Source organism: Sinocyclocheilus anshuiensis, unplaced genomic scaffold, assembly GCF_001515605.1.
Source record: "Sinocyclocheilus anshuiensis isolate Anshui unplaced genomic scaffold, SAMN03320099.WGS_v1.1 scaffold225, whole genome shotgun sequence".
In the NCBI taxonomy this organism is placed as follows: Eukaryota; Metazoa; Chordata; class Actinopteri; order Cypriniformes; family Cyprinidae; genus Sinocyclocheilus; species Sinocyclocheilus anshuiensis.
In genome coordinates this window covers 229,130-251,486 of record NW_015539845.1, presented here as the reverse complement: position 1 = coordinate 251,486, position 22,357 = coordinate 229,130, and the positions used below count along the sequence as shown (strand labels likewise).

Genomic DNA, 22,357 nt, shown 5'->3' with positions numbered 1-22,357 from the left:
TGAAATCGCATCATATGTTTTCAAATTTTATCAACTCAGTATGACCAGCATAAATATTGCTTCAGTGAAATCTTTATTGGTTTAGATCAAGTATATAAGACACACTCACACAGAAAGAGACAGTATTTAACTAAGAAAATGGAACAAAAAAAGAGGTTTGTGATTTCAGTGCACAGGAAACGTGAGCATGCAACTCAATTAAAATAAGTGATTTAAATAGATAAAGGAAAAACACTAACTCAAATAACTTGATTATCAAGGTTAATCTTTAAAAGCTTATTCTCAAATAATTTTAGAATATAGAATCACCCTCTTAGCTGGTCACATACACGGCCCGACAGAAAAAGCTGTGCTCTGCCTGCACAGACTATAGTAGACGATACCTGACTCAAACTATCGAACCTGGGGATGGTTCTCAACAGAATGGTTTAATATGACATTTGCTCAGTCTTCTTAAAGTAATCTCAAGTGCTAACTTTGATATGAGAAGCGTTAAAGTGAACTAGAATAAACAGTCCTATCGACAGAAATAATCCCCAACTAAAATGGACTTAAATAAAGACCCTAAAATGTCATCCAAATCCATCGTTCAGTCATTTGGAATTCATTAACAGTACTTGCCTTGATTGTGTTAAATAAAGAATCAGTTCTCTACAGATGAATGCTCAAAGCTAAACATGCTAAGTGGCTGTTAACTGTAACACAAATGAGCAGAATGTGGAGGCAAGTATTCATTTTCTCGACTAGAAGTTGAGCATGTTACTGTCGAAGTGGGTGAGGACGTGCTTCTCGAAGAGCTGCTGGTCGCAGTCGAGAGGGAACTGTTCACTGCACATGGGGCAGTTCTTCCAGTGGCTCTCCACGTGCTCCTCAAACTTTGACTGGTCGTAATGAGGAGGGAAGATCACTTCACACAGCGGACATCGCTTCTGCTCCCCACTGTGAGACAGAAATTAAACTCTATTAAAAATACCAAAAACAAAGACTGAACGAGGATAAATAAGAGTGTAAGTGTGGTAAGGTGTGTGAATGAGCTGGTGCTGGAACAACAGGAGAGTAAACGGCAGTAAAACAGCATCTGTGTGAAGGCGATGTGGGTTGGCCGTTGAGCTAATGCACATACTCGCACCACAACGAAGCTCAACCACATGATAGGTAACAGCCGCGAGGTTCTTGTTTGTGTGCGTTCTTACCTGGCTTCAAAGCAGAATGGCATCTGTCCATCATTGAGGAACTCTGCGGGGTCAGTGGCTGTAGGCTGATCATTGGTTTGCTGGGGAGAGAAGAAAAAAAACATTTCCTTTCAGCAAAAACCAACGAAAAACCTGTATTAGACAATTCACTGTGAATGATTAATACTGCAAGAAATCCTGTTGGTGCGGCAAAATATGATAAGCATATGCAATTATGTAGGAGGAAGTCATAGCATATTGGCCAATGATCTGGGGTGCGTTTCTAAAAAGCATCGTTAGCCAATTATGATCACAAGTTCTATCGTTACCAACATAGAATACGCTGTTTTCGGAAAACAGTTTCAACAAATATTTGCAAAACAGCTCCACAAGCGTGTGTGGTTGGAATTACAGCATATTTTCTTGTTAGTATGACATATAGATCATGATCATGGGAACAATAAGCAAGCTAACATGGAGCACACTATATCTTTCATTCCATTTAAATATATTTACATTTCAGTCTACACAGTATAGCATGTCATCAATCAGCGCCGTTTTGAAGCGCGAGAATGTGTGAAAATTAATAAGGGAACCACAGAGTATGACGTAAGAGGGAACCAGTAATGAATCAAATATCAAATAAAGAAAAATGCTGTTACAGCAGCATCTCGGAGAAATGACGCTTGTAGAGAAAGCTGCTGAATATTCTCAAATGAACCACGTGTATACAGGATTAAAGTGTGCACCAAATACATACTGTTAGATGCATACTTTGTGTTGTTCATGTAAATGAACTATAATAATCTGACATGAATTACTATCTTGAAGCAGTCATGAATAGCTACTTAATTTCTCCAACGATGCATCCTGCACTACAGTGGTTAAGCGGCGAGTTTTAAGAATTACTCAGGATTGTGAGAGATACTATTTTGGGAATGGAATATTAGCATACTGCATAGTATATACTAGCTTCCATTTTTAAAAAATATTTCAGCAGTATGATACATTGTTGTTACATGGCTTAAATATGATTATGCTGTTATGGTATGTTTCGATTTTAAGCAGCTTTTGTGAAGAAAAAAAAAAAGTTAAGATTGTTCAACCAAAATGACATTTTTATTTTTTATATATACATACAATGAAAGTCAGTTATTTTGCACATTAACCCTGCATACAAAACATTTTAAACTCTTCCATTTCATTCATTTTTGGGGTTGATCTTACTTATGGTTCATTCAACACATCTTGAAATGGAAGTATAATTTGAGAGCACTGCATTATGGGTTTCAACACTCAGCACAGTGTGCTCTGTTGTATATTTCACGTTTTAGCAAATTTAGCAGATCATCAATGTACATAGTCTGAATTTCTGGCAAGAAAAGTTTCAATTCATTCAGGTATGAATTTTTAGAGAAGGACTTAAATTTGCAATCATACTTGGCAAATAGTTCTGGTACATAAAATTATTTGTGTATACTTCTATATACTTCAGTCACATCAAAAATGATGCGAACAGGCCACTTAAGATAAAAAGTGACTGTGTTACGCAAACTGACCGAAGCTCTTCCATGTTTAGTTTGGTAAATCCACCGTTATCCAGGCAAGGCTAACAAGCTCTATTGGTTGTGAGCGTGAGCGCTTCCTTAATGACTGCTCTGGGTTAGCAGGGCTTTAATAATGCCTGCTTAGCTAAGCCCTGCCGGAGGCCAGCACAGCAGAAAGAGAAGGCCAGATAAAAGAAAGACAGAGATTTGGGAAGAGTTTAAGTCCATCTGCAGTTCTGACTTGATTAAAACCTTAATCCCACCTCTATATCACTTCTAACAGCTGAACGTGGAGGCAGCCGTAATGAACTCACAGTGCTCTGCGGCTCCTCTGGTTCCTCCAGTCCATCGGGGCGACTGAGGTTCCGGGCGGGCTGTATGCACACTACATTGCTGTCCCAGGATGGAGGCCCAACTGGGGGCAGTCGGGGCATCTGGTCATCAGAGAACTCTCCATCGGCTCCATCTGTCAGGAAAGGAAACCCTTTAATGACTTAATACCTGGATTTATACCTCAAGAAAACCCTGTAGCTCAAATAGATATGAGCAGGAGCAATCAAGGAGCACATGCACAGTAACCTAAAAAGTGTTTGGAGCCTTAAGTCACAAAGTTGAACATGTTTTACAGTGATAATATTAGATACAAAATATCAAACCAAGGCATTTATTTTTAAGAAACAGCAATGCAAAATGTTTTGTCATTAAAAATTCTATTTAAAATAATTAAAATTATTGGCAAAATACACACGTTTTAAGGCACAGTCACATTAGCAAAATTTCAGGTCAACTTGAACTTTGAATCTTTCGACCTCATGCAAAAATCCCAATTGCATGAGTTCCAATTGAAATGACTGGATTTTGCCCATGAAAAATCTTAGAACAATGGTAACTGTAACCATAGTTGTATTCTGTGGTGCACTTATTGACATTTCTTCCTTTGTTCATAAATTTGATTCCTTTTTTAGAATGAACAATTGAAATGAATGGTGAATTAGCAGCATAGATACCCCTTGAATCAGTAGAAGAGTAAGGGTTCCCAAACATGAGATCAGTGGGGCGCTGGGGCACCAGCAGAGGAGATGGGTCGTCTTGAGGGTACGGCATCGGGTACTGCAAGAAAACTGACTGCACATCCACATTGCCCTCTTTGTTTTCATGTTCTTCTTCCCTGCTGACACTCCTTTGCAACTCCTGATGGGGCACAGGAAATACAACGGCTGTCAAGTTGTCAGTTGCTGAAAATCAATAGCTAATTACCTGATCCACACATTTCAATCGAAACCTAAATGTAAAAATGCCAATTAAAAGCTAAACTGGGTGAAATTGGCCCAAAGGAGACAAAACGGAAAGCAAATGGTAATTTATGGCCAGCTATGATGTATTGACAATACAGTCAGGTCCCATTTTGCCATCCTTGTCTTCATCCTTCCCTCTATCTTTGCGTCCAGACAATACATCACTCACCACAGCGAGCAGAGGCAGCAGGGTAGAGTAACTCGTCACCCTCGCGCAAACAGTTTAATTAGGCCCTTCATTAAAACTCCTCTGTCTGTTCAAAGGGAGGCAGAGCTCTGCCTTTTATTGAAGTCTTCGGCAGACGCCGATTTAATTTAGTCTGAACCTCAAATTGGGTCATTTTGCTTCTTGAGCGTCGAGTTTTGTGTTGTACCTCGACTACGCGTCCCTCTCTGTGGTCCAGGGTAATTGAATGGAAAATTAAGGACTCACTTGCACTGCTGGCCCAATTAGAGAGATATGTTAAACCCAAACCAGATCCTGAGAATGAAACAACAAGCAAGAAAAGCAACTGCATTTTTAGATTGGCAGAGGCCTGCGGAAAACGAAAACGAAAGCACGCACCCTCTCTAGCTTCTCTTTTTCTTTGGTCAATGCAAAAAGACTGTCCTTCAGCTCCTTGAGTTCTCGGCCCTTCTCTGCCACCTGGCTCTGGAATCAGAAAACAAAGTCGTTACCAAGATTATCTGCTAAAAGCATTATTTAAAATGAAAAGTGAAACAACTTAACTCCAGAATGAGAATAATTGGTTAATATGTGAAAAATAATGTACAGGCAGATATATTGATATAAAAAAATATATTAAACTGATTAATATAAATCGTAATCGAGTGTGATGTGTGCATTAGTGAGTGTGTGCATATTTTAAAATAAATATGTATTTTGCAAACAGTTCAAATGGATAACTTTACAAGAAATAAAAAAAAAAAATACTATTTACTTACATCAATTGCCTTAAATCAATTTAAATGCTTTAGTTATTTAATTCAAAAAATAAATATCAATATTTGAAAAATAATTAAATATTTAAATATTTAAAAATTTCAAAAACATTTAAATAAAATAATGCAATAATGACTGGCTGACTGTTCAGTAACCTGAAATAAAAAAATAAAAAATGTTGAGTTCCACAAGAAAAAATAAATAAATAAACTGGTAGCCTGGCACAATGGTCAACTATACAGTTTTATACAGTTTATTATATAAAAAATATCTGCCTGCATGACTAACCAATCAGAATTAAGCATGACTGACCAATCAGAGTTAAGTATTCCAGAGTCATGTAATAATGAGATTGATTTACTAAAAATGTGAGAAATAAGAAATAAAAAAAAAAATACTATTTACTTACATCAATTGCCTTAAATCAATTTAAATGCTTTAGTTATTTAATTCAAAAAATAAATATCAATATTTGAAAAATAATTAAATATTTAAATATTTAAAAATTTCAAAAACATTTAAATAAAATAATGCAATAATGACTGGCTGACTGTTCAGTAACCTGAAATAAAAAAATAAAAAATGTTGAGTTCCACAAGAAAAAATAAATAAATAAACTGGTAGCCTGGCACAATGGTCAACTATACAGTTTTATACAGTTTATTATATAAAAAATATCTGCCTGCATGACTAACCAATCAGAATTAAGCATGACTGACCAATCAGAGTTAAGTATTCCAGAGTCATGTAATAATGAGATTGATTTACTAAAAATGTGAGAAATAAAATAATTGCAACTGATATGCTTGGGATTTTAATTAAGTACTTATTTGCTAGTAAAAAAAAAAAAAAGATCTCCATGTTAAACACAAGATGTCTTCTTTACCACTCATTTACATCTGCCTTTGCATGGCTCCACATGAGTCACGCAGAGAAACCATAAACTTAGCCTGAAGACTACCACTGATCTGCACATGACCTTACTATTTAAACAGAACTGAGTCCCTCGCTCTGTCTCCTGCTGTGTAGGGAGGCAGCCAGCAGATGCATTATCCTGTCTTGATCCCAGGACTCCCAACTGTCCTTCCTCCACTGTCTCCATGTCTCATGTAAACAGCAGTAAAAGTCAGTCTCCTCAGTGACACGCTCATAAACCAGCACTGTCAGTGTATCTGTGCTAATGCAATGATATCGGGCTTGACTCAGTGCAGCCATAAACAGTGTGGAGGAGAAAACGGTACTAAGGTCGTCCTGGATCTCTTATCAGAACATCTGAAGGTCTGCTTATCTGTGATCACATTTCCCTCTGATCTGAGTCATATTGTTCAAAACGTATCAAAGAGAAAAAACACAGCACAGCTTCCCTTTGTTGAGTCCCAGATCTTAGCCATTGAATGTCGCTTTAGCTAAGTGCTATAATAGAAAGAAACTACTGTGATAAAAAGTAAATGCGACCCCTGTTATAACAGAAAGTCTTTGATCATGTTTACATGCACAACAATTTACTGATAACTAACAAAAAATCAGTTTATTGAAATAATCTGTTTTACCGGTTTGAAATGGCAGTAAACAGTTTTTACAAGACTTTCCTAAAGGGGTCATGAACTGCATTTTTAATTATTTGATGTTAGTATGATTTTTACATCAAAAATGGTAATAATTTAGAAATAAAAGGAAATTTTCTACTCTGATTTAAGCCCTCTGATTTCAATGCTCTGGTGGAAGGGGTGTGTCTTCACGTCAATGGAAAAGCCCGTTGCTATGATTGGCTAACATCTTGCATATGAAATAAGTATTACATGTGGAGCTCTCTTGAAAACTATTACTACGTTTTTACTATTACAGCTGTTGAGATTAACTAATCATGGAGAGTGTTGATTATAGCATTACATTTAGATCTACTCCCATCGCATGAAATGTTGCAGCAATGAGCATTGTAGCCGATAACAGGGTGAACGTGATTTCACCAAGTACAACATGTTTCTGGTTGTGAGATGGCCCCGACGGTGATGGCTGCCTCCGTGGCATGCTCCGCAGTTGTTTTTATGTTTTTGTTAGTTTGTCCTGTCTTTAGTTATATCCCTGCAATCAGTTTCACCAGAGACGAATTGCTGAACATTCGGCAGTACACACCACCCGATATTTCACCGTTTTTCGATTATTCTGATGTTTTGCTGGACATTATAGTCGGGGGAGCAGCGGCGCTGTTCAGACGCTTCAGGACGCGCAGATGAGGGAAGCGAGCCGGCGCGCTCGTGAAGCTCAGGCAGTGCGGATTCAGGACACCGTTGCCTAGCATCCATCTTGCGAACCTCCACTCCACCTCTACCCAACAAAACGGACGAACTCCTTCTGCTCTCCCGGACAAATACTGTGGAAGCTTCTGTCACGAAAACAAATTCCTCGTATGTGTAAACATACCTGGCAATAAAGCTCATTCTGATTCTGATTCTGAACAACATCCTTGAACAACATTCCAATCAACCAATCAGAATTGAGGGATACGTTTTCAAGAAATGTACGTTTTAGGCTTACAATCAGGGTTAGATGCTTCTACACCTTTGTTATTCACCTATCATTTCCCTCTGATTTTAGAAATAAATTATGTGATCCTGGATTGGTCTTCTCTCCTTCTCGTCTCAATAACGCTCCAGTGGGTGGGGCCAAAGTCACAATGATGTAGAAGTAGGCGTTGATCCGATTCTACAGAGGCAGGCTTTCATCGCACTATGACATCATAATGTGACCAAATCTGAAACGAGTTGTTTTCTGATCTTGGTTTCAATAAAAGCAGTTTTTAGACTAACAAGGAAGTTTTGAGCTCTGAAACTCACACAATGTTTTTATAGAACAATGACTGAGAAAAATTAATTTTCTCAATTCATGACCCCTTTAAAAATCTATTTCAAAATGTAAGCATCCATGTATTCCACTCAGAGTATTCCATTTGTTATGCGAGTTGTAATAGTAAAAGCGTTAAAAACCCCAGAGTATTCCAAAATGTCAGCAGGAAACTCATTCACTCACATACCACGAGATGAGAACATATTTTTCTTGGGTCAAGAAAGAGTCAGCATTTGTGATATATTTCCTCCTCCCCTACCACGAAATACTCACTGTGCCTGTCATTACACCAAATACACAAAATAATGTTCTTTTTAGCAGCATCATATGACCCCTTTAAATCCCCAATAATCTGCCGTAAGGACACTATCCTGTCACATATTAGACATGTGCACTTCAATAAACCAATGGAATGCAGGTAAGGTGTTTACATGTCAGGCAAAATCGGGGTAATGGGCAAATATCTAGCTCTGTGGATAGGTTTATGCTTAAATTATTTTCCTTTATCAGCGTAAGGTCATAAACAGTTTAACGTATTTACATGACCACGTGTATTTACATTTCACATCTTAAGAACTGTTCAGTGGAGGAGAATATTTACTACTTATTTGCTAAAAAAACCTCTTCTGACATATGTTAGCTTTCTTCTTAGATAAGTCGTCAAGGCAAAAATGGCAATTATACTCGCTGTAGTTCTGGTGACATTATCATGTATTTCTCCGGTTCTGAACATTGCTGGGAACTGTGCATGTGCAAGTTTTGTTCAGAATACATGTAATGCACATGTAAATGAATATGTGAATCGGACTGCAACGTTTAAGATACATATATTTAGAAACAGAACTTTCAGAATCTGAAATCGGATTGGATTCAATCCGATTAATGAAAATTAGCGCATGAAATATTGATTTCATGTTGAATTTAAAGCTAGCTATAATGATAATAGCTATAAGAAACAAAGCAGTCTTGAGGTGCAGTCGAAACCAGCTTTTGTGTACGAAAAACTCTACTAGCTTGAGCTCTTTTTGGATTGCTGTGAGCCTAAAAATGTGGTCATATTGGCAGAATTTCAGTGAAATTTCATTAGGCAAAAAGGTTCATGGTCTACTGTCAATAGTGTAGCGATGAATGATATCACTTTCAAACAGTGAATCAAACTAACAGTGAATCCACGTGACCAACTTCAACCCGTTGTGAAATCTGCATAAGGAAACCTTTCACCCTCAAATGAAATTTCTGATTGCATGGATTCCTATTGAAATGACTAGATTTCACCCATGAAAATTTGCCCAACAACAGTAAATGACCTGATGGAATCTGAGTGAACAGTGGTCACCAAGTTGTCATCTGTCATTTATTGTGTCCCTCATTCATGCTGCCCGTCTTAATGTTATCTGTGTTTTTGTATAACATAGTAGCTTGTCAATCCCAAATGTCCTCTAGTATAGTACCGAATTAAGTTTTAGTTTAAACTCTGGACCAGCAGGTGACGCTGACCTTGTAGCGATCTTCCTCAGAAGCCAGCTGCATTCGCAGGCCCTCATTGGTTTTCTTCTGCTCTCTTAGCTTCACCTCCATCTTTGTGAGCTCATCGGTTATCATGCTGCAGCGCTCTCGTTCCTCCTGCAGAGGAATATGCCAAGTACTTTAGTATATCAAGCACATCCAGTATGTCAGTGAGAGAAAAGAAAACTCACATTAAGCATCTGTTTGCATTTCCTGTATTTGTCATTTTTGTCTGGCTCCTTGCTTGCGCTTTTCAGCTTGCCCTGAATGATGGCATCTAGCACAGCATCTGAAGTACCTGGGCTTCCTGTTAGCAATCCAGAGAACACAACAGCATGTCTATACAATGTCCTAAACACTGAAGTTGTAGTTTGTGTTGCTTACTATGAACTTACCTGGTGCAGATGCCTCTGGACTGGCAGATAAAGGACCAGCTGCTGGTTCAGACCCTGGACTTCTCTTCACCTGAGACAAAACACAAAGGTTGGCTGAGTCTAAAACCTAACAAACAGCTAAAAACTCAAAATACAAGACTCTGCAGGTGGTATAGCTATATAACTGCAAATTGAGGGTTTACTCACTCCTTGCTGTTCAGTGAGCTTGGCCACTTGTTTCTGGAGCTTCTGGCATTCCTTATATTTGTCTTTATAGTGTTCAGCAGCCATCTGCAGCCTGAGCCGTAAATCTTCAACTTCTCTCTGCAGTTCGGCAACAGCAAACCCATCGGACTCTTTACACTGCTGAGGGAAAGAGAGATTAGTTAGTTATAATGGTTTGCAGTTAAACGATGACAAATAGAGAACAGTTCAGAAGATTCTTTAGTTACAACATTATAAGTGGTAAACACAGTGTGCAATCTGGGTAATAGACCAGGCTTACTTTCAGAAAACTATGGGCATTTGTGACTAAGGCATACTGGATTCAGGTGTTTATTTAAAGTGTAATCATGGCTAAGTCATACAGGTGGGCATCTCTTTACCGCCTCCTGCTGGGTTGAATTTTTCATCTCTTCCAGCTGCTTTTCCAGGCGGCTATACTCAGCCTGGGCCTCCATCTGTCCCATTTTGAAAGACTCTGCCTCCAGGCGAATACGATATAAGTCAGCCATGGTTTTGTCACGAGTGTTGGAGGAGTCGCGCAGCTCAGCTTTTAGCATATTTGCCTGCTGCTGGGTTGCCTGTAACTGCTCCTCTTTCTGCCTGAGCTGCTCCCTAAGAGCCTTACTTTCCCCCTGACAACCACAAAAGTAACACTCATAAGAATACAAACATACGCAAATATGCACACATTTCCGTATATCTTCTGCGAATGAAACCAACGGCAAAAAATTCAAGCTTCGACCGTTTACCATACTGATATGCTTTCTGAACGTTGGCCTTTTGGACACTTTTATTGATACATACATACAGGAAATTATCAAGAGGGGAAAACGTGATCAAGGATCATAGCTCAATGTGTTAACCACTAGCCCACAGCTCCGACCATAACATTGTTTTTAACTAAGCAATATCCCAATATAGAGTGCTGTAGGGAGGATGTAATGTTGTGGGCCAACACGTAAGTTAGCATCACCCCTCGACAAAAAGCCACTGAGGATATTTCCATTGGCTATTGGATTATTGCAGAAAACAAGCTCTATGACCAACAAAAGTTTAAGACTCTTACATGTTTTGTTCATGAAGATAATATTCACAAATGAACATAACTTTTCTGAATGTTTAAGCCTACATACAACTGTCAGAAGTAAAACTAAAGTAAACAAACTACTCCATTCAACGACAGCTCTTTCAATCTTTACTTAAAATTGACAAGTTGAAGAGTTGTAAAGTTGTAATAGTTTAAATAGAGTGTGAATATAAACACAGCAAGGCTTTAAAAGTGGATTAGTGAGTATATGAGTTTCCCTGTTTGGTGTGTTGGCATTTAATGTCCCCAACAACCTCTGTAGTCTCGTTTAGCCAATTAGCAAAATTTTGCCTATTTACAATATACAAGTAAAAGCATTAAAACATAACAGAGTCGGGTGTTACTAATGTATTTTGTCATAGAATTAAATTTGAAAATATCTTTCGAGCTTGTGTTAACCACAGACTTTATTTCAGACATCTAATCAAAAACCCAATAAAAAAAAAGCTGTAACAAAAACAAAACATTGACTCTGGAATGAAGGAATGGGAAGTGGAAAAATGGTAACTCATTTCTGGGTTTTAGGATTCATTCCTGCAGCACTCTATATGAAATGTAGGTTAAGTAGAAGCTTTTGTGTGTGTACCGAAGGTGAACTATTGGCCAGTAGCTGGCGGTGCTGTTTTTCTTTCTCTACCAGGCAGGATTTGACTCTAGTGAGCTCCTCCTTCAGCTGAGCAATGGTGTTCTCCTTATTCACATCCACAGATTTCAGCATCTGCAGCTCAGCACTCAGCTTAGTGTTCTCAAGCTCACGGTTCTTCAGGTGAATCTGTGCCAAACACACACACAGATACTTGATTCAAATAGACTGTTTGAGTTTCTCTTTGCACATCTGCTGTGCAATAACCTGGGCACATGGCACATAAAACTAGCAGTGTAACAAAGCTAGTCCAGATCCTGGACGAGCTCCCAATTATCCACACAATCTCTACAATGAGGTGTATTTCCGCATGGTGAGGAAGTATGCAAGCTAAACCTAATTATAACGCAGCAGTAAGAGAGCAGCAACTCTGCTCTACTCCCACCCTTCTCTTTTTTCTGCCTCAAGGCAGCTGCTGTGAAGTGAGGGCTGCCTGTGTTTCCGTGGCTACAGCCCAGCGTTAATGCCCAGTTCCTGTGTCCGCCACAAGAAAGTAGGGATAGAGGGTGAGACAAAGTGAGTGATGGAGAGTGAGAATTACAAAGTGCAAGCCAGAGCAATTAGGAAAAGAAGAACTGAGGGTCTGTATTCCACTTCTCTATAGATAAATACATACGCTTTTTTTTTTTTTTTCAAAACAACAGCTCAAAAATGTCTGTTTGTTGGTTTTAGGTCAATTAAATATATTTTATATTAATATAAGCATTGTATAAAAATACCAAGCAATTATATTTAGGAATGGGCATGTGTCCGTTTTATTTATCAAAAGTCCAAATATTAAACCAAAACATACAGACTAAGTATAAATAAGTTTCCACACACAAGTATTCAAAACACAATAAAAGCACTTTTTCTTAGCTTTTGTGTAAAGCACAAATTAAACCTGTTTAATATATTATTATAATTAATTACATGAATTAATGTATTAATTTATTACTAAAATTATAAATTCAACTAAAAAAGTAAATATATAAAATATAAAATACAAAAATAAATGTAAAAGAATCTGGTTATTCAACATTTGAATGTAGCTGTGTATCACAGACCGGTTACACTTGAGTCAGTGGTTATATCTCATAAATAAAACACACTGCTTTAAATCAAAGAACTTCTTGCTTCCAAGTTGTGAGGGAGTGAGCGAGTGGCATTACCTTATAGAGCTCCTTCTCATCTTTCTCATTCTTCAGCTGACACTCAAGAGCCTCTTTCTCCAGGGTTAACTTCTTCACTCGATCCTTCAGGCTGTCAAATCAGAGCCATTATCAATCATTCAGCCACACAAGGACCGTATCTAGAATATGCTAAAGAAACTCTTCTCTCGTCAAAGTTCTCAAAGTGAATCTTCTAAAGATATTAATATGTCTGATCCTATCTAAAGATATGTAAAACAGTCACATGCTTTGTTACAGGGATGTCAAAAGTCCAGGTACTTTGAGGCAAGACTAAAATGTAAAAACATCGGTTGACTGTTTGACTGTTTGTGGCTACATCAATAAGGCAGGAAATCACACCCGTCTAGTTCAGTCTCCTTCTGCAGGCCTTTCTGTGTGACTCCGATCAGATCCTCCTCTAACTGCAACAGTCGTGCCGTACTCTCCTCCATTCTCCTCTTCACCTCCTCTCTCTCCTCCTGCAAGCTCTGGGCAGACAGCTGCAACTCCTGTGCACACACGTAAACAGATAAGAGAGCAAATTCCCTCGGTCATAAGCATGTTGTCTTCCCAGCTGCTGCAGACAGGACTGGAGTTATTGCAGAATAGACTGTTGGCTCTAGAGTTATGCTTGAGTGTGGTCTCGGAGAATCTGCAAACATGACTAATGGGAAAGCAGGTCTCCAAATCCCACTTCAGGCTCTTCTGCAGTACCACTTCATGAGCAGAATTTTTTTGGAATTATTTTAGCAGCACATAAAACAATATATAAAAGTGTGGTCATAAAATTAACAGCCAGAAATGGGTGTGTTTGTTTTCATCTTTAAACCAGCTTTGCCTCAGAGCTGATACATTTATACTTTATGAAAATTGCCAGTTAAAAGCAACAAATGGCAATGATGTTAATGATTGTCATGTCTATTGTAAATTATTATTATTATATTTTATGTATTTTTTTTATGTAAAGAGTCTGAAGAGAGACTCTCACTAGGGGATGCTGACAGCCTGTGAACTTAGATGTAAATTGTTTAAGACATCTAAAATATATATTTTTTTTTACATCGTATCTGAGAGGACAAAATAATGTAAATATATAGAAACATCACTGTGAACTTAGATGTAAATTGTTTAAGACATCTAAAATATATATATTTTTTTACATCGTATCTGAGAGGACAAAATAATGTAAATATATAGAAACATCATGTCTTTTACCCATTCAATACAATGTGAAAAATCATTTCTATTTCCAATATATTTCTAAAATATTATGAGGTCAAATCGGGACAATTAAAAAAATCTGGGAAAAAAAAATAATCCTTTTTTTAACTCGTGACATTTTTTTCTCTCTGTCCCATCTCACCTGCACATCTTTCCTGAGCTGAGCACTGCTCTCTCGCTCCTGCTCATATTCTTTCTGTAGTCTGTCCTTCTCATCAATCAGTTCATCCCTCTCTTTCTGAAGTAGGTCCAGGTTTTCCAAGAGCTCTTTCTTTTCCTGTTGAATTTGTTCCATCTTTTGCTGGAAAAAGAACCGAAAGTGACAATCCTGGCATGTGAAAACTGACAAGATGTCTATAGTTCAACTATAGTTCAAGAAATCTTGAGTTCAGTAGTAACAGAAAAAAAAAAATCTCCTCACCTCCAGGTAACTGGCCTTGGTGGTGACCACCAGGATATCAGATCCTCCTTCATCCTCCATTGTCAGCAGTTCCTCCTCTGTGGGGCTGCTGGCACGGAACTGGAATGGAGTGCTGGCCCCACGGATCTCTCCCTTATGTGTGACATAGCAAAACTGGTAGAACTCACCGTCGTCATTTGGAACATAGTAACCTGCAAAATACCCCAGAATCAAGCAGAGAGAACAATCCTATCGTTAGGGCAGTTCATGGAATGTATTACACTAAACTCATTTGTCTTTCCCATAGGTTTCCGCCAGTCCATCATTTACATCATAACTTTACTGTTCCACAGCAGCTTTATGACAGACTCATGTCCATTTTATTTAATGGTATATTTTCTTAATTGCCATGAGGAATCCGGACTCATGCCACAGAAACCCTATAATCCCTCACAAAGATTCCAGTATGTGACCTGAACCACTCCAGTAAAACTGGCCCATCAACACTTCAACCTTCTAATAGGAGGCCTCAGTGTTTCCTATTTTATTGCATCCGTCACTACATATTAAAAGCCCTAAACGCACCTTTGAGGGGCCTTCTCTCTGGCACGACATTCATTGAAGAAATGCTTGCATGAAACCCATTGGAAACCCCTTATTTTACCTTGGAAAACCACAGATCTGTTGACTGCGGTTCCCTCAGTGTAGTTGTCTGGAAGAGGTGACCACAGGAACGTGTAGTAGTCACGAGCGGTGCTCCAGCCAACCTGTCAGAAACAGAGATGTTTTAAAAGGTTAGCATATTTGACTTAAAGCTAACATTTTTTTAAATGTTAAAATACTCTTTCCATGCTTAACATTGGCTCAACCAATGGCGGGCAGATGTGAAATGCCTTTGGTGATGCCACAAAAATAATTTAGATTCAAGTAAATAGGAGGTCCACGATGACCTCGTCTTTAGGTTTTCATTACCAAAACACTTCTGTGTACAACTTTGTTGCTTGCTTATAAACAGCCCAAGCTATCGGGGTGATAAGATCACCATTTTTGGAGTAATGAGTAATGTAACATTTCAATAGCGAAACTGTTTCAGTGATTAAGTAGAGAGGAAATCCTGCAAATAAGGTTCTGTGTGTGCATGAGAGTCTCTGTGCATGTGTGAGTGTGAGTGTGAGTGTGAGTGTGGAGTGTGAGTGTGAGTGTGAGTGTGAGTGTGAGTGTGAGTGTGAGTGTGAGTGTGAGTGTGAGTGTGAGTGTGAGTGTGAGTGTGAGTGTGAGTGTGAGTGTGAGTGTGAGTGTGAGTGTGAGTGTGAGTGTGAGTGTGAGTGTGAGTGTGAGTGTGAGTGTGAGTGTGAGTGTGAGTGTGAGTGTGAGTGTGAGTGTGAGTGTGTGTGTGTGTGTGAGTGTGAGTGTGAGTGTGTGTGAGTGTGTGTCTGTGTCTGTGTGTGAGAGAGAGAGAGAAACAGAGAGAGCGTTAAAAGTCATTTCAGAAATAAAGTTGTTTGACATTTTTATCCTATCGTTTGTCATATTTCTATGCTTGTTTAGTCGTTTAGTGTTTTTGTGGCTCTTTTGCTGTGGTAGAATTTAAGCCACTTTTTAAATTACTGAAATAATTTGGCATGAAAATGTAACACGTTCAAGACTCGCAACACTTCATAGCTGTGTAGTTATTTAAAAGTAGCCATATCCTTTGAAAATCTGTCAACCAATTAGAATCAAGCATTCAACAGAACTGTGGTTTAAGATGCATCTATACGGTTTTAAGCAAAATCTAGAATCTCCAGAAAATCTCCAGTCCAAAATTCTAGTTATCTTCCAGTTGGATAAAAACATTATCAAATATACAGTAGATACATTTTTATTTAGTACTTTTATAATAAATAAATATAACCACTATCCATATAAACATTTAACATAACACATATATGTAATTTTACTATATACACTTCTGGTCAAAGTCTTTTATACTCACCAAGGCTGAATTTATTTGATAAAAAAAAAATACAGTAAAAAAGTAATATTGTAGAATATTATTACAATTTAAAATAACCGTTTCCTTTTTTCATTTTAAAATATAATTTAAATCAAATAAATGCAGTCTTGGTGAGTGTAAAAAACTTATTTTAAAAGCACTAAAAATCTCCAAACTTTTGACTGGTAGTGTATAAGAAAGCTATATAATTAAACTGTAATAAAACATTATATATTATAACAATATATTAAAAAACTTTTATTCACATGCCTCTAAAATCAAAATGCATAAAAAATACAAATAAATAAATAAATACATACATAAATGGTGCAGCTTTTGGCAAATCTGAAGCTATAAAGTATAAAGTGTTTATGTGAATTCTCCCACATACACTAATAGGAAAACTGTAAATGCTTCGTCAGGCTGTCGTGGTCTTGACCATTGCCTGATTCACATCATGTTGCAAAATTCTTTGGCACACTGTGCATTTTTCTCATCTCCATGTGGCCTAGTAGAAAGCCTTTAAGATGAGAGCATTAAAACATGGACTCGACAGAGTTTTACGGGGGCAAGTGAAACTCAGCCTGCCTGCCACGTGTTTCTCGCCAAAGCCTTGTGAATATGTTCGGTTGAGGGAGCGCGGCTACAACTCAGTCTTAACAGGAAGAAGAAAATAGGTGAAAATTTTATACATACTTCAGAATGGAAACCAAGATGTAATTATATGAATTTTATGTGTTGTTAACTGATGGTTGATGAGGGGGAGTACAGAAAATACATCTATAATTTCAGCCCTCTGTCATAAAACTGTCAAACAAAATCAGACTCACATCGGGCTGACTGTGTTCATGAACATGCAAACGCGCAAGCCTAGTACCTGCTATCGGCATCTATGTGGGAACTCTATAGTATCCTGGAAGTAACACACAGATACACACACAGTAAAAAATGCAAACTCACTACACCTCAGTCATGCTAGAAAGTTGTGTGGCTTGTTTGCTCAAACCATACAGCTGTCCTCTGTCCACAATAACATTAGTGTTGCAGAAATCCCCTTACTGTACAAGAAAGTTGCCCGAGGTGCTGGAGCTGTAAAGAGCAGGAAGCCATTAAAGGCATGGCCCATATGGAGCGTCATTACTGCCTGGACCAAACTCCACTCATTAGAGACGTTTGGGGTGAAGCAGGGCGAAAATTAAGCCCCTATGTGTCTCTCATTTAGGTCTGCGGAGGAAACGGTAACCAAAAGGAGAAAATATGGATGAGAATAAAAATGGCATGAGAAACTACACTAGATCCGTCAGGATGAGAGCAGCTCCAGCTGCATTTAAGAATAATGGACAATGCACAAACAAATATAGACTAAAAAATAATAATAATTAGACTGATTAATAAGAATGATTAGCCTACTTTAATTTACTGGATAACTATTTTGGCAGGGGGAAAACAGAATAGAAAAACATAAAAATAATCTTTCAGCAAAAAAGTCATTTTTATTAGTAATCACACTTAATATAACTACAAAAACAAATATACTATAAAACATTATATTAATTATATTATATTATATTATATTATATTTTTTTTTTTTTTTTTTTTTTTTTTTTTTTTTTAAGTAAACATTTGTTTATGGACACCATGTGGTTTAATATTTTCAACCTAATGCAATTACAATCTTAAGTTTGTTTTAAGTGTGCAAACACTTTCTGGAACTACAGCACATAACAAATGAATAAATGAATAAAACTCTACAGAGAACAACAGAGCATCCCAGTGTTTGTGAGAAAGTACCTAATTCCCTGAATCGCAATGACGCACGGACTTGGCCCATGACTCTGTCTGTGCTAACTACATGCAGCATTGGGTACAGCGAGTCTATATATCAGGATGCAGTACAGAGAACAACTACTGCGCTGACAGGATAATTATAAAGCAGTGTTCACCTTCACTGCAGTGAGTCTGATGGCATGTTCTGACAATCCAACATGACAAAGTGTTTCAACTAGACTCTCTCTGTAACCATTCCAACTTCATAAGAGAGCCACAGGCAGCATGCCTGCTCAAACAAGAAGCAATAGGCAAAAGGCAAATTCAATGATGCTAAGTGCATTTCTCCTTTAGATGTTTTAAAACATCCCTACACATCTAATGACATCTTAAGTCATGGCAGACAGTGCTATGGCTCAGATAATGGTGACTAAGAGGGGGAAATATTTGGAGTTTTCCATTGTTTAAATCACATTTACACTATATTAAGAATTCCTGGTTCCAAGAAATGTACCCAGGCTTTCCTTTCATAAAGTTGGTGTTCAGGTATGATAAGTTAATCTCTTGAACACTAGGTGGCAATAATAGCCTTGCGACTACCTGATGCTCCAGGCAAGTGACTCATGGAACAGGTCTTGCAATTTTCTGGTGTTTGGCGCGGCTGCCTTTTGTCTGTCAACACAGACAGAGCCATGTTGAGATTTATGATCATGTGCCCTTCATTGCCAGAGGTTATTCTGTGTATTTGGGTGCAGACAAATGCACGTCTGTCAGTCAACTCTGTTTGGAGGAACATGCCTTCCCTTCAGGGTATACGAAGATACTGCGATCCAACTGTATGACAGACTAGATAACGATGTAAGGTCCATCATAATTCAGAACATAAACAAAGATTGCAATTGGGCAGTAAGAACAATTATGTAGAACCATTTTACTCAAGAACCAACTGCCATTCCTCTATGTAATGAGGGAGTTTAACTTTGTGAATTGCATCTATTTTCTCAGAAGATATATAATGCGGCCTTCAAGTGAAGTTGGAAATACCAGATTTATGAGTTTCGAGTACATAAATGTCAAAAAATAAGAATTCTCTTCATTTTCTGTGCCATACTTCAATAATACTACTTATGAATGAGCTTATAAACAACAAATTAAGATGTAAATTAATCACTAACCTTTCACAGTTTCTTTATGCAAAATAAATGTTTTTTATAAGATACCATGCATAAATAAGTAACGTAATAATCATGATCGAATATTTTTGTATTATTTTTCCTACATAACATATAATAATAACGATTGCCCAACTCAGAAGTAGGAGCTAGCTTCCCAGGTAAACTCAAAGCCTCTTAAAGCGATAGTTGACCCAAAAAATTACAAATCGTCATCATTTAATCACCCTCAAGTTGTTCCAAACCTGTATGAATTTATTTTGTCTGTTGAACAACAAAAGAAGAATTTTTTAAAGAATGTTGGTAACCAAACAGTTGCTGGTAGCCATTGATTTCCATAGTATGGAAGAAAAAAAATACTATGGAAGTCAATAGCTACCGTCAACTGTTTGGATACCAACATTCTTCAAAAAATCTTCTTTTGTGTTCAGCAGAAGAAAGAAACTACAGGCATACAGGTTTGGAACAAGTAGAGGGAGAGTAAATTAATAAATTTTTGGGCAAACTATCCCTTAAAAGCCAGATATTTTACTATCGATATAAAGTCTTTCCACGTGTAAACAAAATAGACATAATTGAATGTCTATTCAGTTATTCTGAATTTAATCAAATAAAATAAAAATTGGATACAATTAATTCTACAGCTTGTGAATCAGAATTGAACTGGATCAGGAAATCCATATTAATATACAGCCCTGGGTACCTAGGTAACTGAACACAACATACCACTTTGTTCTCAAGGATATCTTGTTTTTTTACTACTTGAACAAAAAACAGTTTTATCAGTCATTATCTGTGTACGAACCAGCGCAAACAGATAATGTTACCTCACGAAGTTAGCCATCAGTCTCCTTGCTTACGGAGAGAGAGCAAGCGCAAATCCTGGCAGCGGCAGGTCGCAACGCCACTTACAAATGAGGACAATAAAAGCAGTCAAAACTAACCTCAAGAAAAACAAAGTTAAGGTTTTGGAGTGGCCAAGTCAAAGTCCAGACTTAAATCCGATTGAGATGCTGTGGCATGACCTTAAGCAGTCCATTCATGCTCAAAAACCCTCCAATGTGGCTGAACGAAAACAATTCTGCAAAGAAGAGTGGGCCAAAATTCCTGTGAAAGACTCATTGCCATTTATCGCAAACGCTTGATTGCAGTTGTTGCTGCAAAGGGTGGCACAACCAGTTATTAGATTTAGGGGGCAATTACTTTTACACGTAGTGCCAGGCAGGTTTGGACAGCTATTTTCCCTTAATAAATTGCAATTTAATAATTGCACTTTGTATTTACTCGGGTTATCTTTGTGTAATATTAAAATTAGTTTCATGGTCTTGTAATATTAAAATTTGTTTGATGATCTGAATCTTTTAAGTGTGACAAATATGCAAACAATTAAAAAAAACAGGAAGGGGTCAAAAACTTTTTCACACCACTGTATATATAAATATATTATACACACACATAAACACACACACACGCAAAGAAAAACAAGTAGGTAGAATAGAAAAAATAGACATCCGGATGGAATGAGAGGTAGAGTTGAGTGTCATCAGCATAGCAGTGATATTTCTGGTTCAAACACATATGGCTTAATTAAACCAAAATTTCCTCTTGCCACTGCATCGCGTTTACTACAGTTCAGTTAGTAGATCAGGAGGCGCTGGCTCATGGCTGGCTGGTGTGTGACTGAGGGGAGGCTGGGCTAATTTGCGTATTCATAGATCCGCGTATAGTAAATGAGGCAAGGGTGTAGAGTTGCATTCAAGCTATTTTAAGGCATGAGAAAATTATTTTCACAAGAAAAAACATTTAAATATGTAATTTTGATAATCAAAGATTAGTTTTAAAGGATAACATTTTAGACTACGTGGGACTTTAAATATCTTTGAAAGATTTAATGGCATGAACCTTACAAACTCAAAGTCAATCAGAACAGAACTGGTGACTTCAGTCAACTCTGGTCTGAGGACTATGGAGATTTAAACCCACCTTCCAAGAATTTGAAAGTTTGTCCCTTTTAATCAAGAACACTGGCCACAATGTGACAGAGCTGCTGAGCAGCAGAAGCCCTCCTGACAGCCGGCCGTAAAACAGCTTCATCAGACTCACTATATCCCATGCAAAGTAAAAAGTTCTAAAACACCACTTTGATCTGGTCGGATCCGAACCCAGACACTAAACCCTGACAGTGACCACACTCAACTCCCCTTCCACTAACCTACAGCAGTCAGATGTTCCTTTTATTTCCTCTTGCCGTACAGTCCACATCCATAATGCTGTAAATGCCGTTTGTTTTATGTTCTCCCATCCAGCAGTAGCTGGGGAACTCCAGAAAGCAGATGGAGCCAAAAAACCCCACTTATCCTGCCAACCCACATATTTCATTCCCGTGCTCACCGTCATGACCACACTCGCGTTCAACTACACTCCAGCATGACGCACCGCTTTATGCCAACATAGTGGAATTTTCAAACTACAAGCAGGTTGTAATATTTTATATCTTTTTTTTTTTCTCTGCCAAGCAAACTGCCAAGATCTTTCACAAAATACTCAAACTGCGTTCTGTTATACAAGCCGGTAGTAAATGTTCATGTTCACTTGATGAAAACCTTGTTAGAAGGGGAACCAGTTGTGACGGAGATTTTCCTGGATATGATTCACAGTTTTTCCCGAATAACATGAATAAGACATGCATACCCCATCAGTTCAGGGAGTTGCAACCCATTTTCTTCAGGTTTAAAAGGATTAATTTCCTAGTGAGCTCTCCATAAAAACATCTTCCTCAAAAACCACAGCAGGCGATCATTCTAATGGCTTGTGGGGACAAGAGAAGTGACCCGTCTATATAGCCTACTTTGGAACTGGCATCTAGTGCATCAAGTGGACATTTAGGTTGCACTATATAACAGCAGCAGTTATGCGTTCTAAAATGATACCTACAAAAAAAGTAGTCTCTCTCTGAGTCAGACTAGAGTGAAATCTGGTTCTGAAAATCTTTTACAGCAGGAAATATTTAAAGGGGTCCTATTATGCTTTTTCAC

At 37.8% G+C, this 22,357-nt stretch overlaps 1 protein-coding gene across 7 annotated transcripts in view; it reads right to left on the bottom strand.

Annotated features, from left to right (window-relative positions):
- Positions 1-54: 54 nt before the first annotated feature.
- Positions 55-22,357, bottom strand: part of LOC107684534 (tax1-binding protein 1 homolog B) — a 38,466-nt gene continuing 16,163 nt past the window's right edge. Inside the window, exons 3-18 of one of the 7 annotated variants that reach the window (XM_016480811.1) lie at positions 15,073-15,175; positions 14,430-14,620; positions 14,151-14,309; positions 13,148-13,296; positions 12,788-12,878; positions 11,580-11,765; positions 10,287-10,538; positions 9,889-10,047; positions 9,703-9,766; positions 9,499-9,614; positions 9,299-9,424; positions 4,580-4,666; positions 3,727-3,910; positions 3,034-3,185; positions 1,194-1,273; positions 55-939 (exon numbers count right to left, since the gene is read on the bottom strand). In XM_016480811.1, the coding sequence (XP_016336297.1) occupies positions 744-939; positions 1,194-1,273; positions 3,034-3,185; positions 3,727-3,910; positions 4,580-4,666; positions 9,299-9,424; positions 9,499-9,614; positions 9,703-9,766; positions 9,889-10,047; positions 10,287-10,538; positions 11,580-11,765; positions 12,788-12,878; positions 13,148-13,296; positions 14,151-14,309; positions 14,430-14,620; positions 15,073-15,175 (2,295 nt within the window). In that variant the 3' untranslated portion in view covers positions 55-743. Of the gene's footprint in view, positions 940-1,193; positions 1,274-3,033; positions 3,186-3,726; positions 3,911-4,579; positions 4,667-9,298; positions 9,425-9,498; positions 9,615-9,702; positions 9,773-9,888; positions 10,048-10,286; positions 10,539-11,579; positions 11,766-12,787; positions 12,879-13,147; positions 13,297-14,150; positions 14,310-14,429; positions 14,621-15,072; positions 15,176-22,357 lie in introns of all 7 variants that reach the window. The other 6 variants (XM_016480807.1, XM_016480808.1, XM_016480809.1 and 3 more) reach the window with 6 other exon arrangements.